The sequence below is a fragment of the Macaca thibetana genome, chromosome X (assembly GCF_024542745.1).
Source record: "Macaca thibetana thibetana isolate TM-01 chromosome X, ASM2454274v1, whole genome shotgun sequence".
NCBI classification, from domain to species: domain Eukaryota; kingdom Metazoa; phylum Chordata; class Mammalia; order Primates; family Cercopithecidae; genus Macaca; species Macaca thibetana.
Window position 1 is genome coordinate 49,453,188 of NC_065598.1, and position 15,930 is coordinate 49,469,117.

Below are 15,930 nucleotides of genomic sequence, written 5' to 3' on the forward strand. Positions count from 1 at the left end.
CACTGTCTTGTGTCCTTGGTCCAAGCTACCATGCTGTCATCTGCCTGCATTGCTGAAATCACCTCCTAACTGCTGCTTCTCCTTCCATCTTTGCCTTCCTACTTAACGTAGTAACCTGGGCAAACCTTTTACAAGAGAAGTCAGATTCTACCACCCTTTATATGAAACCCTCCCACGGCTCTCAAGCCATGGCTCAAGCAGGAGCAAAAGTCAAAGTCCTTCCACTGGCTGTACATGATTGGGCCCCTGTTACTTCTCTGACTTCATCATCAACTGCTCGCTTCCTTGCTTATACTGTTTCCACCACACCAGCTGTTTCCAGTCACGCCAGCATGCTTCCATCCAAGAGCTCTCCCGCTTGCTTTCCCTTGACCTGGAATCCTCTTCCTCCAGGTAACTTCAGGAACTTTCACTTCCCACAAGTGCTTTCTCATGGGTCACCTTGTTTTCAAGTGTCACTTTCCCTCAAGGCCTTCTCTGATTACACTATTTTAATTTGTAACTCTCCAGATCTCCTTATATACATCTTCACAGCTTATTTTTTTTCATAGCATGTACCTCCTACATATACCATATAATATTCTTATTTATCTTATTTCTCATCTCTCTGTACTTCCACCCTTCCCCAGTGTAAGCTTGGTGAGGGCCTGAACTTTTGTCTTTTTGCTTACTGATGAATTTTCTCTTCCTTCCTTCCTTCCTTCCTTCCTTCCTTCCTTCCTTCCTTCCTTCCTTCCTTCCTTCCTTTCTTCTTCCTTTCCTGTTCTTTCCTTCCTTCCTTCTCTCTCTTTCTTTCTTTCTTTCTTTCTTTCTTTCTTTCTTTCTTTCTTTCTTTCTTTCTTTCTTTTCTTTCTGTGATGGAGTCTCATTCCGTCACCCAGGCTGGAGTACAGTGCTGCAATCTTGGCTCACTGCAACCTCCACCTCCTGCCTCAGCCTCCAGAGCAGCTGGGATTACAGGCATGCACCACCATGCCTGGCTAATTTTTGTATTTTTATTAGAGATGAGGTTTCACCTTTTGGCCAGGCTGGTACTGATGAATTTTCTGTACCTGGAACAGTGAATGGCACATAGTAAGTGTTCAGCATATAAATAAATGCATATATCACTTTTTTCAGGTTGTGGTGTCCCAGTACTATTGGCAGTGGCCACTTAAATCTACATAGGCTTGGAGTCATAAAGATTTATTTTAAATTGTAATTATTTTACCTGTATTGTATTTTAGAGTTAACTTATCTACTCTTGTATCTATTGTTAGATTACAGAGATTGCCAGGATAACAGACCAACAATAACAAAAAATAGAATATATTCTTGTCAAACTTTATCTAGTTTAGTAAATCACTATTCTATATATTCTAAAGGGTATTCAAAGGTACTACAAAATAGACTTAAAAATGAGATAATCCGATCAAGAAAAAAATAAAATGCAAAAATAAAATGAAACAGTATGAGCAATGAAGAGAGTAGCTGGTGATGAGGTCAGAGAACTAACAGGGCACCCGATCATGCGCAGCTGTGTACATGGAAGTCCTAGTGTAAGGACTTTGACTTTTGCTCCTACTTGAGCCATGGCTTGGGAGCCACGGGAGAGTTTCAGATAGGAAAAATATAATGCAACTAGAGGTAAGTTTAACATAAAATGCAATCTGTAAAGTCCTGTTCACTTGCCGGGGGTGGGGGATACCAAATATCTGGTTCCAAGCTTTCTAGCAGCCAATGCAAAAAAAGAAATAAAGGGCATGGTTCCTACGGAGAGCAAAGCCTCTTCCTAGAGCCATGTTCCCTACTCTACCAGCAGATGGCGCGCATTCCATGTGATGAGGATTAAGGAGCAAACTCTTCAAGGCAGGGCTTCTAAACCGAGCCTAATATTAATAACAATTATTCTTTCTGAACTACGTGCCTGGCTATTTAATTCACCATATAGTTCTTAGTGCAACTTTGGGAGACAGTATCACAGGTAAAACTGGCCCAAGCCCGGATTTGAGTCTCTACTCTTTCTATGGTACCAGGCAGGCAACTTGCTATTATTTGGAAAACCTAAGTCAGGTTTTACTCTAATTGGTGGGACTCTTCGACTGGAAAGCTTTCTTAGTGCCACTGCCACAAGATGCAGTGAGAGTCAGAGACGAATTTGGGGTTCTGACACAAAGTAGCTGTTTCAGATCAGGGAAATCGTTTAATCTGCGTGCCTCAACTTCCTCTTCTGTCAAATGGAAATGACAAAATCAGCTCCACTTAACTCTGAAAGTGGTGTGAGTATAGCAGAGGGAAATAGATGTGAAAACACAAAGTAGAAAACATTCTATAGGAATGCCATATTAAACCCAAGATTTATCGAATTCCTACAATGAGCTGGGTGCTGCGGTAGTCCTGTCAGGTAGTATTATTCAAAGTGTGGACCATGGCCCACTGCTGGTCCACAAACTGTTTGTTATTGGTTTGAATCAAATGGAATAAAATGGAGAGAAAATGTTTCAAAACCTTAACAATTTGACAGAGTAATTTTATGTGTGTTGAATATAATCATGCAAGAGTTGCACTTGTATTTTGTGTTTTTATTTCAGTTTTCTAGTAATTTATTTGTATTGTGTTTTATAGAAGTATTTATACATGATATATTTTGGGGAAAATGAGTTTTTCCTACAAATAGTTTGAAAAGCACTGCTGTAAGGAATATAAAGTAAAATATAGGACATGGGCCTGCCGTCAAGGAGCTTGCAGGCTAGTTGGTGAACAGGTAGCAGAGTGGTTCAGAGACACCACTACCACTATTCCACTGTGCTTTAACTCCTCTGTGGAACAGAAGTCTATACAGAGCTGATGAACTTATAAGTGAAAGATCTTCAAATCCTCAAAAATATTCCCTAAACAAACCCTCATATCTGCTGCCATATAATAGTAGCAACTCTAACTAGACTTGGACTTCTCTCACGTGGAGGGCAGCCTGACATGGGATTTTTTGTTTGTTTGCTTGTTGTGAGATGGAGTCTCACGCTATTGCCCAGGCTGGAGTGCAGTGGTGTGATCTCGGCTCACTGCAACCTCTGACTCCCGGGTTCAAGTGGTTCTTCTGCCTCAGCCTCTCAAGTAGCTGGGAGTACAGGCGTACACCACCACGCCTGGCTAATGTTTTGTATTTTTAGTAGAGATGGGGGTTTCACCATGTTGGCCTGGCTGGTCTCAAACTCCTGACTTCAAATGATCCACCTGCCTCAGCCTCCCAAAATGCTGGGATTATAGGCATGAGCCATCGCACCTGGCCTGACGTGGAATTTTTAAAAAGTAAAATTTCTCATGAAAGCCAGTTGTCAAAAATTATTCTTCAATCAAACACTATTCTTGTTTTTCTATATTACTTTTAAAGATATATAATTGAATGGTTAATACACATCCATGGCACAAAATTGAGAAGGTGCAGAGCTCTACATCCACATACTGTATTGTAGAGAATTTTGCATATAAGTACATAAAAAGCTTTCTCATTCTTTTTTTTTTTTTTTGAGATGGGGTCTCACTTTGTTGCTCAGGAAGGAGTGCAGTGGTGCAATCAAGGCTCACTGCAGCTTTGAACTCCCAGATTCAAGCGATCCTCCCACCTCAGCTTCCTGAGTAACTGGGACCACAGGTGTGATGCCACACCTGGCTGATTTTTGTATTATTTCTAGAGACAGGTTCTCACTATGTTGCCCAGGCTGGTCTTGATCCTCTGGGCTCAAGCGATCCTCCCACCTTGGCCTCCCAAAGTGCTGTGACTATTGGTGTGAGCCACCGCACCCGGCTTCTCATTCTTTTTTTTTCCACTGGAGAGATGCACCATTATTTATTTGATCAGTCCCCTATTGAGGGACATCTGGTTGCTTCCCAGTTTTTATTATTACAAACAATGCTACAGTGAATAACTTTGTTCATATAACATTTTACACCCATGCAAACATAACTGAAGAAGAAATTTCTGCAAATGAAATTTTGGGATCAAAGTCCCATATATTCATAGTTTTTATAGTTATTACAAAACTGCCCTCAATTGACTAATTGCACTCCAACAATTTATGAGAGGACTTACCCTCCCACCCCTGCTTTGTCAACACAGTGTATTATTATTACTATTATTATTATTATTATTTGAAGCAGTCTCATTCTGTTGCCCAGGCTGCAGTGCAGTGGTGCGATCTTGGCTCACTGCAACCTCTGCCTCTCGGGTTCAGGCGATTCTTCTGCCTCAGCCACCCGAGTAGCTAGGATTACAGGCATGCACCACCACACCTACCTAATTTTTGTATTTTCAGTAGAGATGGGGTTTCTTCATGTTGGCCAGGCTGGCTTCGAACTCCTGGCCTCAAGTGATCTGCCTACCTTGGCCTCCCAAAGTGTTGGGATTACAGGCATGAGCCACTGTGCCCAGCCAACACAAACTATTATAAATATTTAAAACTTTGCCAATGGTATCTCATGGTAGCTTTCAGTAGCATTTCTCCAGTTATGAGGTTGGCTATCCATTTTGGTATAGAAGCCACCTGCTAATTTTGATACCCTGCTCTCCAGGCACAGGGCAACTACAAATGACTTCGGATCACTTTGTTATCAAGATTTCCTAACCTACTGTTTTGACAGATCCCCTGAGCTAGAGAACTTTGTTCATTTTCTTTTATTCTGCCCCATTTTTTTTTTTTTCTAGAACTATCCCAGGCATTTCTTAGGCACTCGGGAAATTTTACTTTAAAATCAGTATTTCTAGCGGCTAGCACAATGACTAGCATAATAGTAAGGGCTCAAAAAATCTGAAACAAATAAATAAGAACCATACAAGAAACACTCACTACTCTACATGGCTACGTATTCATCTAACTATCTGTCTCTATTTGCAATGCCAATTTTAAAATGAAAGTTAAAGCTGCATTTAGACATGATAGTTTAGGTGTCACTGTGATCTATTGTTCTAAAGGTTTTTTCTTTTGCAATATTAAGTCTAAAGTGTTACCTTTTGTTATACAGAGAAATTCCCTGTTTTTTTTTTTATTTTTAAAATAAGCTTTAAGATCACAATGTATTTACTCTTTGCTCTATAAGACCTGAAATGGCTCTTGACCTGTTAACAGTTTGTTGACCGTCATGGGAGGTGGGGTGGGAACATCTTTTCAGTTTTTTCCAGGGTAGGGGGAGGAGAGCAGAGGACTCATTATGCTGATCTATCTTCACTCTCTTGGCCAAACCCACTCATGACCATGGGCACAAACACATGGGACACCTGGCTGGATTTCTGTAGAGAGTGGTCTGAGCCATGGGAAAGAAAACAAGTTAACAGTCAGAATCTGTACCTCTTGATTGAACTGTTAATATTGCCACATTAGCACCAAACTCTCACCACGTCGCTTGGGAAGGTATTGTATAGGCATTTATACTCACCACACAAATAGCTTCTGAAAAACTTGGGGATGCAAAGGCTGAAGGATAATATTCATTATCATCATTATCATTATCAATAGTAATACAAGCTAGCATTTATTGAGTGCTTAATCTGTTCTAACTGTTCTACATCTGTTAATACATTTACTCCTATTATCCCATTTTATAGGTAAGAAACCTGAAACAGTGAAGTTAGATAACTTGAACAAGGTGACACAGCTAGTAAGCGTCTGAGTATGGTTGGCTTTGAGCCCAGGCAGTCTGGTTCTGGAGTTCACTCTCTGTTTTGTTTTGCAATTCGCAAAAGATAAAATGTTCTTTTTTTGAAACGCACATTTTTTGGGGGGAGGGGGAGATTTGGTCCCCAACTGGAGCCCTCCAAGCTGTCATCGGTGAGTGGCGACACCAAGTGGTAACATGGATGTACTGCAGCCCTCTTATAACTCCCAATTCCCCCCCAATTCCTTGCTCCCTCCCACCCCCTCCCACTCGCTCCCCAGCTCTCCCAAATAAACCTGTATGTACTTTTAAGTAAAGCCAATACGTTTGCTTTGCAGAGGCAGTTTCGTGACATGTCTCCTTCCAACCAGACTGCCATCCTTCAACCCGTTTTTTCCTGTATCAGAGGAAGAGGTGTCTGAGGTTAGTTTGTGTTTTGAATCTCATTTCTCTCCTCTCAATTATTTTACTCCATTAGTTCTCCCCTCCTTTTCTTGCCTCTTTTTTGTGTGTATGTGAGACAGAGTTTTGCTCTTGTTTCCCAGGCTGGAGTGCAATGGCGCAATCTCGGCTCACTGCAACCTCTGCCTCCTGGGTTCAAGTGATTCTCCTGCCTCAGCCTCCTGAGTAGCTGGGATTACAGGCGCTGGCCACCATGCCTAGTCATGTATTTTTAGTAGAGATGGAGTTTCATCACGTTGGCCAGGCTGGTCTCAAACTCCCGACCTCAGGTGATCCACCCGCCTTGGCCTCCCAAAGTTTTGGGATTACAGGCGTGAGCCACCGCACCCGGCCTCTTGCCTCTTTAGTATTGATTTCACCAGTAGTTTTTCTGCTCGACCTACATATAAGCTCCAGTTTCTTCTACTTCAATGAGAGAAAAAAAAAATCAAGCAAACAATCAGACCTCTCTTTGAACAATTACTCTAGATTCACCTTTTTAAAGATGAATTCCAAAAGGGGATTGCCTTGCTCAGAAACCTCAATTCTTTGTCAGTCACTTTCTGAATTAAGTATAAGTCTTAGTCCAATATTCAGGACCTCCAAAATTGGGCCCCAATTTACCTTCTGGGTATTATCTTCCACAATTCCCCTGTACTTCCCTACCCTAAACTTCAACCACAAAGGACTACTCATGGGTCCTCATAAAACTTCCTGCCTGCTCATCTTTGCCGTTGGTGTTACCTCCACTTGGATTTACCTTTGTTAGAGGCCTGTACTGATATTTTCTGATACTAATATTTTCTAGTCATTTGTGGCTATCCCATACACCATGAGTGCCTGAAGGAAGGAACTGAATGCTACCAGTTCAGAAAGCAAGAATTATTTTGGACTGAGAAAACAAAAATCCAGCCATTCATCAGGCTGGAATAACACACAGATAAAACCAGATGCAAATTTAACAGAGAACAATATTTCTTTGGCGGACATATTGCAGCTGTAAAGTGGTAAAGATGTTTTTATTTCAGTGACCACCACTTTTTTATTCACTGAGAGACTTTGTTCCCTAAAATCGTAGATTATCAGAAACTCTTCTGCTTGAACTCATATCAGTAAGAATGAAACATCCCACATGCATCTGGAGGACATAAGTTTCTTTGACACAGAGAAGCAGCCTCAATTTCCAACCCAGGTGCGGAGCTTCAGATAAGGGATATCTGGACACAACATTCCACATCTATCTTTATTTTGTGGTTCCCAAGGAAACACAACTCTGGGTTCACTTTGCACTTCAGACCTGATGGTGACCCCAAATGACAGTACTGCTTTGCTTTGAGCTTACCAAAAACACTGCTTTGTTTAAAATTCACCTAAACTCCACTCTTCTCTCCAATCCTATAAATGACTCTATGTTTTTCTGTTTGATGAAATGCTCATGGTTTCTCTGGTGTGCAGTCTCTCATATTGCAATGGGTCAAAGCCTGACTATGTTGGATTACAGATTTGTCCCTGGTAGCCTTATGCTGATTGGGCTAGGATAGGGGTTTTTAAATCCCTGACCACTTAGCTTGTCCAAAGTAGGCATTCCAAATTGTTCACTGCAGTAGAGTACCTGGGTTCTAGTTAGATTACTTGGATTGATTATATGGATTCCAGTCTCAGGTCTGCCAAGAACTAATTAGCTGGATCATCTTAAGTGAGTCAGTGCACCCCATTTGGCCTAAGTTTTCTCTTCTGCAAAACGGGGTGCTCTTTCTTTCAAACCTAGGGTAAGGGCTTTGGAGTCAGTTAGACCTAGGTTGGATTCCCAGTTCTACCACTTACTAGTCCTGTGACTTTTTCTTTTCTGAGCCTCTTAGATAATGCAGTACTAACAACTGCAGTATAGTTTTTGCAGCGTTGATGAGAGCATCAAGTTGGCTATTAAAAGTATCACTACATTCCATCACTGTTCCTATTCCTACTATTATATGAGCTTAGGCAAGTTACTTAACCTTTCTGTACCTGTGTATTTTTATGAGTAAAAATGGAGAAATACCCCTCGGGGTTATTGTGAACACCAAATGAGACGAAAAAAGTAAAGGGCTTAGGAGCGTGCCTGACACATAAGAAGAAGCTTAAATTATGTGATCTAATGTTATTAGTATTAGATTTGTACTACTAATTACTCTGTGGGCCGAAAGCGCAGGATAGACAGTTTTATTCTAAGGACAACCCTTCTCCCCAACAAAAAAAGGCGCTGAAAACTGGAAATAGTGAAACACAATGGGGCATTGCGTTTTCAAAGGCAACTGACACGCCCAGCACTGGGATAGGACCCGCCCACCCAGTACTCATTAAATATGGCAGCGAGCGGGGGCGACGTACTGCGGCTGCGCAAGTTGAAACTCCTCCTGTCAGCTCCTCCCCGGTGGGCCTCCCCTCACCTCCGCTGGGCAGAGGTGCCGGGTGTGAGCCCGCCGTGGCGCGCACGCGCAGACGCTGGCTGGGCTGAGCCGATACTCGCGAGGCGCCCTGTCACATGAGCCGCGCGCCCGCTTCGCTCCCCCTCCTCCCGGGCTGGGCTGTGTGAATGAAGCTCTGCCGGCTACGTGGGGCGCTCACTCAACTTGGTGTCCTGGACGCCAGAGCCGACCGAGCGCGCTGCCCACCGGCGGCGGATACGGACTCCGCCGCTCCTGACCTCGGCGATAGGTAAAGGCAAACGGGCTGTCCCTTCCCCAACAGGTCCTTGGTGGGCCGCTGGCCCCCGGCCCACCGCCGGAGCACCCACTAAGCGCAGCGACACAGGGGAAGCGCAACTCCGCTGGCTTGGACCCCCGGAGATGGGGCTTTCTCGCGCCCGGCGGCGGCAGCCCGGCGCTTGGAAGAGCTAGACAGGCTAGTTCCAGCCAGTGCGGAGCGGCGTCTTCCCGGGAGCCCAGCCCTATTCTCCGAGTAAGGTCCCTGGGCTGCCCGAGTGAAGTTTCCTTGCGGAGCGGCGCCAAGCCTGCCCCGCTTTTGAATCGGAGTGTTTAGCCGCCTGCGTCCCCTTTCCCGGACTGGGGTAGGGTAGCTGAGGTTGGCAAAGCTCAGCCGAGGCCCGGCTCTTCTCCCTCCGGCTCTGGACTTGCCGCTGGTTTTGTATGGGTCTTAGCGAAGTGGAGAAACTCTCGGAAAAGTAGTCGCTGCGCTGTTTTCCTTTTGCCACTTAACGAGCGTAGCTGGTTCTCTCCAGACTTTCGAGCCTTGCTCTTGAGCCCCTTGACCCATACGGGAAAAGCTTTACCTTTACATTGACGCACATTTCCTTTGATTAACATTTCAGAGCAAATCAGTTGCCCGGAGTTCCCAGCGAAGTTGTACCTGTGCCCGTGCGATAACGTCAGTGGAAGCTGCCCCGAGTAAGTGCGGGAAATCTAGAAGTTTGGAGCATAAAAAACCAGCACGAATCCACTTTACTTAAACTTCATACGTTTATTAGCAACTGCTCGGGTTTAATTTCAGAGATGTTGAATTTCGCCTAGTCCCACGGGACGACGATCATTACTTCTTAACTGCACGCGAAACAGGAGAAGAAAAAAAGGCAAATCAAAACAGACTGTCTCAGGTCTCAGATAAGTCATCGGAGCGCTTTTTCCTGGTGAATTCACCCTAGGAGTTTGTGAGTTCCTAGTTTTCTTGGACTTCGCGAACTTCTCCTTGTCCAAAGCACTGTCTTTTCTCTGTTAGTGTTTTGGGACTGGTGTACACATTAACCCTTTTGTCATTAAAGAAGGCCAACACGATTCTCACGTTAGTATTAGCCTTCAGTGTTTGTGCTTTAGCGCTTTCACTTAGGAGGCGGAGGCGTTGGTTGTATAAAAGATATGGAAATAGCAATCTACTTTAATGTTCACCAGGTCAAAAAGGTGAAGACTTTTAGAAAAAACAGATTGGCTTGTATGCTAAGTAGGGAAGACCAATTTATTAACTGAGATCTTGTTTAAATGGACAAGCAGAGTGTTAAGCCTCTAAGTCAAACTAAGTTGTCAGACCTCTCATTTTTTCTCCCATTCCTAGCTCCTATTTTTTTTTTTTTGAGACAGATATCGTTCTGTCACCCAGGCTGGAGTGCAGTGGCACAATCTCGGCTCACTGCAACCTCCGCCTCCGTCCCGGGTTCAAGCGATTCTCCTGCCTCAGCCTCCCGAGTAGCTGGGATTACAGGCAACACCTGTAATTATAGTGCACCGCCATGCCCAGCTAATTTTTATATTTTTAGTAGAGACGGGGGTTTCACCATGTTGGCCAGGCTGGTCTCGAACTCCTGACCTCAGGTGATCTGCCTGCTTCGGCCTCCCAAAGTGCTGGGATTACACCACACGCGGCCCCTAACTCCTTTAATATCTTTGTAAATAGTATTGTCCTTTGACTGGATTTGAAGTTTTAACAACCGGAATTAGCTGAATTAATTTGGTTTTCTTTGAACTGGTATTCCATTTTTACATTTTTCTTCTTCTTTGGTTCATTTTCCCCCGATTATAAAAGCAATATATGCTCACTATAGGAAATTTGCAAAGGGTGGGAAAGTATAATGACACAAAGAGAAAGAACTACTACTCAAAGGGTATCATCACTCTTCACTTTTTATTCCGCTTCTTTTTTTCCCCCCATACAAGATCTGTTTCCAAACTTTAAGTATTCATAAACTTTCCTCTCCTTCTACTGATTTTTAAATGTAAAGTTGGGTATTTTGGGTATTTTGGGGGTTGGTTAGGGCACTGGATATTAATGTTGCTCTTCAGTCTCCAAAGCATGAAACTTCAAGGTAGGAAAGGTGCTTAACGGTGATTTCATGCAGCATCTCACCAACTGAGACTCAGAACTTATTTACTGAGGCTCCAGTGATTCATGCAGCATTGTATAGCACTGAGTGGCAGCATTAACTCGCTCCAGATCTCTGGTGTTCTCTCTCTTCAGAGATACCTTGCTGCTTAGAGGGAAACTTGACACTACCCATGCCTGCATATCTTAGAGAGGTTCGGAGAGGGGCAGGAGATAATTTTCAAGCATTTGAAGTGTATAGTTTCTTTTAGGTATTCATTTTTCTGTTTACATTTTCAGGTTTGGGGCTTTAGCACCTTGCAGAAAACAGCCACAGAGCTGCCTTTCTTATCAAGTCTCCCTATAAAACTGAGTGGCTCTGGGAAACTCAGCCTGCGACCCCAGAGTGGGTGAAGATAGGATCAAGATGGCCATGTGGCAGGGTAAGAAATTAGCACTTATTCTTCTAACTGGTTTTTCCTCCTACTCTATTCTCTACCCTCACCCAGCCATTCCCCACCCAGCCAATGGCAGGCAGCCAGCTGTTCTTTAATTTAACCCTTTGTCTTTGCAAGGACAAAACACATTAGTTTAAAAAGAAGCTGCTGCTAGCTATAAGTTTAAATTATTTAAAAGTGGGGTTGGAGGAGAAGTAGGAAAATGGCATGCCAGCAACATTTAAAAGAACTCCCTTCATTTAAACAAGTGATCGTTGGAGGGTTATATGCCAGGAGACAGGATATTTTTTCCCATTTGTGTTTTTCATTTGTTTCTGGCAAATTTCTATCATAAGATTCCCCACCATAAGATTGGGGAGACAGATGTCAGTGCCTCTCCAGCTTCATCTTCCCAATAAAAACTTTGTGATGTATGCAGTTTGAAAGAGCATATTTAATGTTACAGTGTTTATATTTGATACAATATAAACATTGAGAAGGAAAATGCCTATTTTAATAATATGAACTACCTGAGAGCAAAGCTCAGTAGTATCTTAGCTGATGTATTACATCGCTCATGAACTTGTGAATTCCTACCACATACAAAATTATGTTTTATTTTTAGTGGGGTTGAGGCTTGTGCCCTTTGGAGGGTTTAGGAATCTCCAGGGTTATGTGGGATTTTTATGGTTATCAAAAGTGAGTGTGGGTTTAAGAAATGATGACAAACACTACCAAAATTGGCCTGTGACCCATAAAAAGTTAAAGACCACTTAAATGGAGTAGAATGAAATAGCTTGAATATCTAGAAATATTCAGCAGGTTGGTTAGTTGGTGGTCTGATGTATCTTTTAAAAATGTTTCATTGTGTTGGTTGTGACTTTATGTAGGCACACAAATGTAACAAGTAGTTTCCATGTATAAAGATTATCAATTTGAAGACATTTATGGAAACGGGATTTGGCCTGTATGCTTGCTTTGACTCACACAATGGGCATTTATCAAGAGCAGTTTGGATATTCTTGCTTAAATCCTGAGACATTCTTTCATTCAACAAGCGAAATACAGAGATGAATAAGTTGCAGGATGCTAGAAGATTCCTTGTCATCTAAAGACAGACACATAAACAAATAATTTCGCCACGTTGAATAAGTTAGAATAGAGAGGTACAAAAAGCAAGGGAAGCCCCGAGAAAAGCTTGATGAAGTCTGAGTTTTGAGCTGGTCTAAAAAAATGAGTAGGAGTTTGCCAGATGGGCAAATGAGAGAATTGCATTCTGGGCAGACAGAGCAGCACTGTTTGGGAAGTTCCAAGTTGCTCTGTTCGCCTCATGTGAGATGTGTAGGGGCACGACCTCAGACGAAGCAGGGAAGGTAGTTGGAGGCCAGATAATAAAGAGCCTTGTATGTTCTAGGAAGGATTTTACACTTTATCCTGAAGACAAAGATTCTAAACAGGGAAGTAACATAATCAGATTTTGTTTTAGAAAGATTACTTTGGCAGCAGTGCTGAGCTGGAAATGGTGAAAACTAGGAGTCAGTCAGGAGGTTTCTGGAATAGTTTAGGGGAGAGATGGTAAGGGTCTGAACAGAAGCAGGGGCAGAAAGGTTAGAGAGAATGGGATTCTAGAATATTCTGTGAGTGGATGTGGCAAGAAATGGGCCTGGATTAACTACCAGCTTGGGTGCCTGGGGGCCACTGGTGCCATTCTCTGGCATGGGGAGCATGAGAGGCAGCTGATGGGCATGGGGATGGTACACTGAATTTGGATGACCTGTTTGGGTTGAGACACCTGTGGGCTGTCAGGTTGATGTTTCAAAGACAGTTTTGAAAGTACAGAACTGAGGTTGGCACAGATGGGGATCTAAAGTTTTGTCCCTAATGGTGCATAAAGAGCTTGTATTTTTTTTCTCTGTAGTTAATGGAAATGTCATTACTAGTTAATGATTTATTTTATAATAAACACATTTTAATGTTTAACAACTCTTAATCATAATGTCATATTTTCATAGTAAATAATGTATTTTGCAAGCCCAGGTCCTGAAATCAGATGTGCTTAAAATTACATTGAAGTGAAACCTAATTTTTCCAGCATTAGTGAAGAGGGGAGTGTTCCGTATAAGTAAGCTATTTGGGTAACTGCAGCTTATCCCTTGTTTTGGGTAACCTCTGAAGTAACCAGCAAAATACGATGATAGTTTGGAAGCAGTGTGGTATGATAGTTATATGTGTGGGTCTGAGTTCCACCATTGGTTCCGTCACTTGGTAGCTACGAGGCCTTGGGCAAGTCACTTAATCCCTCTGTGTGCAAGTTTTCTCCTTTACAAAATGGAGATAGCAATATAACTCATCCCATTGCTGAGTATATAGCCAAAAGAAAGGAAATCAGTATTGAAGGGACAGCTGCACTTCTATGTTTATTGCAGCACTACTCACAATAGCCAAGATAGGAAATCAACCTAAGTGTCCATCACTGGATGAATGGATAAAAAACATGTGTTACATATATTCAACAAAATATTATTCAGCCATAAAAAGAATGAAATCCTGTCATTTGCAGCAACGTGGATGGAACTGGAAGTCATTATGTTAAGTGAAATAAGCCAGGCATGGAAAGATAAATACTGCATATTCTCACTCATATGTGGGAGCTAAAAAATGTGGATCTCATGAAGGTAGAAAGTCAAATGGTGGTTTCCAGAGGCTGGGAAGGGAAGGAGGTTGGGGAAGGAAGAGAAGTGGGTTAATGGATATAAACATACAGCTAGAGAGAAGGAAAAAGTTCTAGTGTTCAATAGTACAGTAGGGAGACTACAGTTAACAATAATTTATTATATATTTCAAAATGTCTTGAAGAAAAAAATTGGAATGTTTCTAACACAAAGAAAAGGTAAATGTTAGAGGTGATAGATATCCCAATTCCTCTGATTTGATCATTACACATTGTATACATGTATCAAAATATCACATATACCCCCAAAATATGTACAGCTATTATATATCAATTTTTGAAAAGGGGGAAAAGCAGAACACCTGATAGACTTGGTGTGATGACAAATTAAGCTAATATATGCAGATCACATTTACTGGAACATAGTAAATGCCATATAAGTGTGTGCCATTATTAGTAAGACATTTAGAATATTATTTAGCATATAGTAAGTGCTCAGTAAAATTTAGCAATAGCTGTTATTACTACTGTCACTATTATTTTCCTATAACCTGGGGTGTGACAGGGACCTTGTTCTGTGGAGGTAATTTCAGGTTGTCCTCGGAAGCCCTGTCCTGTGGTTGTCTGTTTGGGTCTTTAAATAGAAGTTTAGACTTGAAAAGATCCTTAGAAAACATCTAGCGCCTGGGCGCGGTGGCTCACACCTGTAATCCCAGCACTTTGCCGGGGCGGGGGGCTGGATCACGAGGTCAGCAGATCGAGACCATCCTGGCTAACACGGTGAAACCCTGTCTCTACTAAAAATACAAAAAATTAGCCGGGCGTGGTGGCGGGCGCCTGTAGTCCCAGCTGCTCGGGAGGCTGAGGCGGGAGAATGGCGTGAACCCAGGAGGCAGAGCTGGCACACGCCACTGCACTCTAGCCTGGGTGACAGAGCGAGACTCTGTCTCAAAAAAAAAAAAAAAAAGATCCAGGTCACCTAATTCCCTATTCCAGTATTCTTTCTGTGGGCTCATGGAAGAGGGAATGCGTGAGTCTGTTCTCAGCTCGAGGAAGCTTCTGAGTCAGTCTCTAGAGCTTGTTGAGGAACCTTAAGGACTACAGGAACCCAAATCTCCTTAGGTTCTTGGCTCATTGCTGTCTGGTTCCTCCGTGGAGAATTTGATCTGAATTCCCATACCTCTTAAATGGGGCCAATGTTATTTTGACTTCACTTAATGGAGCCCTCTAATATATTTTTCTGGCCACTTTAAACAGTGTACTGAGCATAATTTAATATTTTTGATAACTCAGGGTTATCATTAATAACCTCCAGCCAGTTTGAAGTTGGAGACTTGTGTTGTCAGGTGTTATTTATTTATTCCATTAACATTTATTGAACACTAGTTGTACAGCAGGCACTCTGCTGGGCCCTAGAAACGCAATGGTCAGTGGAAACAGGTATGGTCTCTACTATCATGGAACTTATCAACCATGATAAAGGTAGCACTTCAAATTAATGAAATGATTTATTTAACATGTGTGCTGAAGTAATTTGGAAAAAATGACAGCATAAATTTAGAAGGGTTAATATAATGTTTCTTAATAGAGGAGGGGGCATCAGAATTACCTGTAGTGCTTTAAAAAATATTCCTACTCAGGTCCCCATTCCCCCAAATTGTGATTCAGTCTTAAGACCTGAGCATTGCAATCCTGTTTTAGAACTACAGCAATAGATAGTTTTTTCTTTTTTTTTGAGAGAGGGCAATGATAAAGGAACTAAAAAAATATGGAAGACTATGTATATAATCTTGGGGATAGGGAAGATATTTGTGTGCATAATATCAAAGGTAGAATAATGAAAAAGATTAATGTAATCAATTATATGAAAATTTAAAATTTCTGCACAAACCATAAATAAAGTTAATGAGAAAACAAAAACAATTGCAGCAAGATTCATTATCTGTAACACAAAGACTTAACAGGGCA

General features: G+C 42.2%; 1 protein-coding gene across 3 annotated transcripts in view; it reads left to right on the forward strand.

Moving 5' to 3' along the window:
* Window positions 1-1,571: 1,571 nt before the first annotated feature.
* CLCN5 (chloride voltage-gated channel 5) overlaps window positions 1,572-15,930 on the forward strand; it is a 168,453-nt gene continuing 154,094 nt past the window's right edge. Inside the window, exons 1-4 of one of the 3 annotated variants that reach the window (XM_050776878.1) lie at window positions 1,572-1,626; window positions 5,967-6,051; window positions 9,377-9,452; window positions 11,155-11,297. In XM_050776878.1, coding sequence (XP_050632835.1) covers window positions 11,282-11,297 — 16 coding nt within the window. In that variant the 5' untranslated portion in view covers window positions 1,572-1,626; window positions 5,967-6,051; window positions 9,377-9,452; window positions 11,155-11,281. Of the gene's footprint in view, window positions 1,627-5,966; window positions 6,052-8,566; window positions 8,764-9,376; window positions 9,713-11,154; window positions 11,298-15,930 lie in introns of those variants that run through there. The other 2 variants (XM_050776877.1, XM_050776876.1) reach the window with 2 other exon arrangements.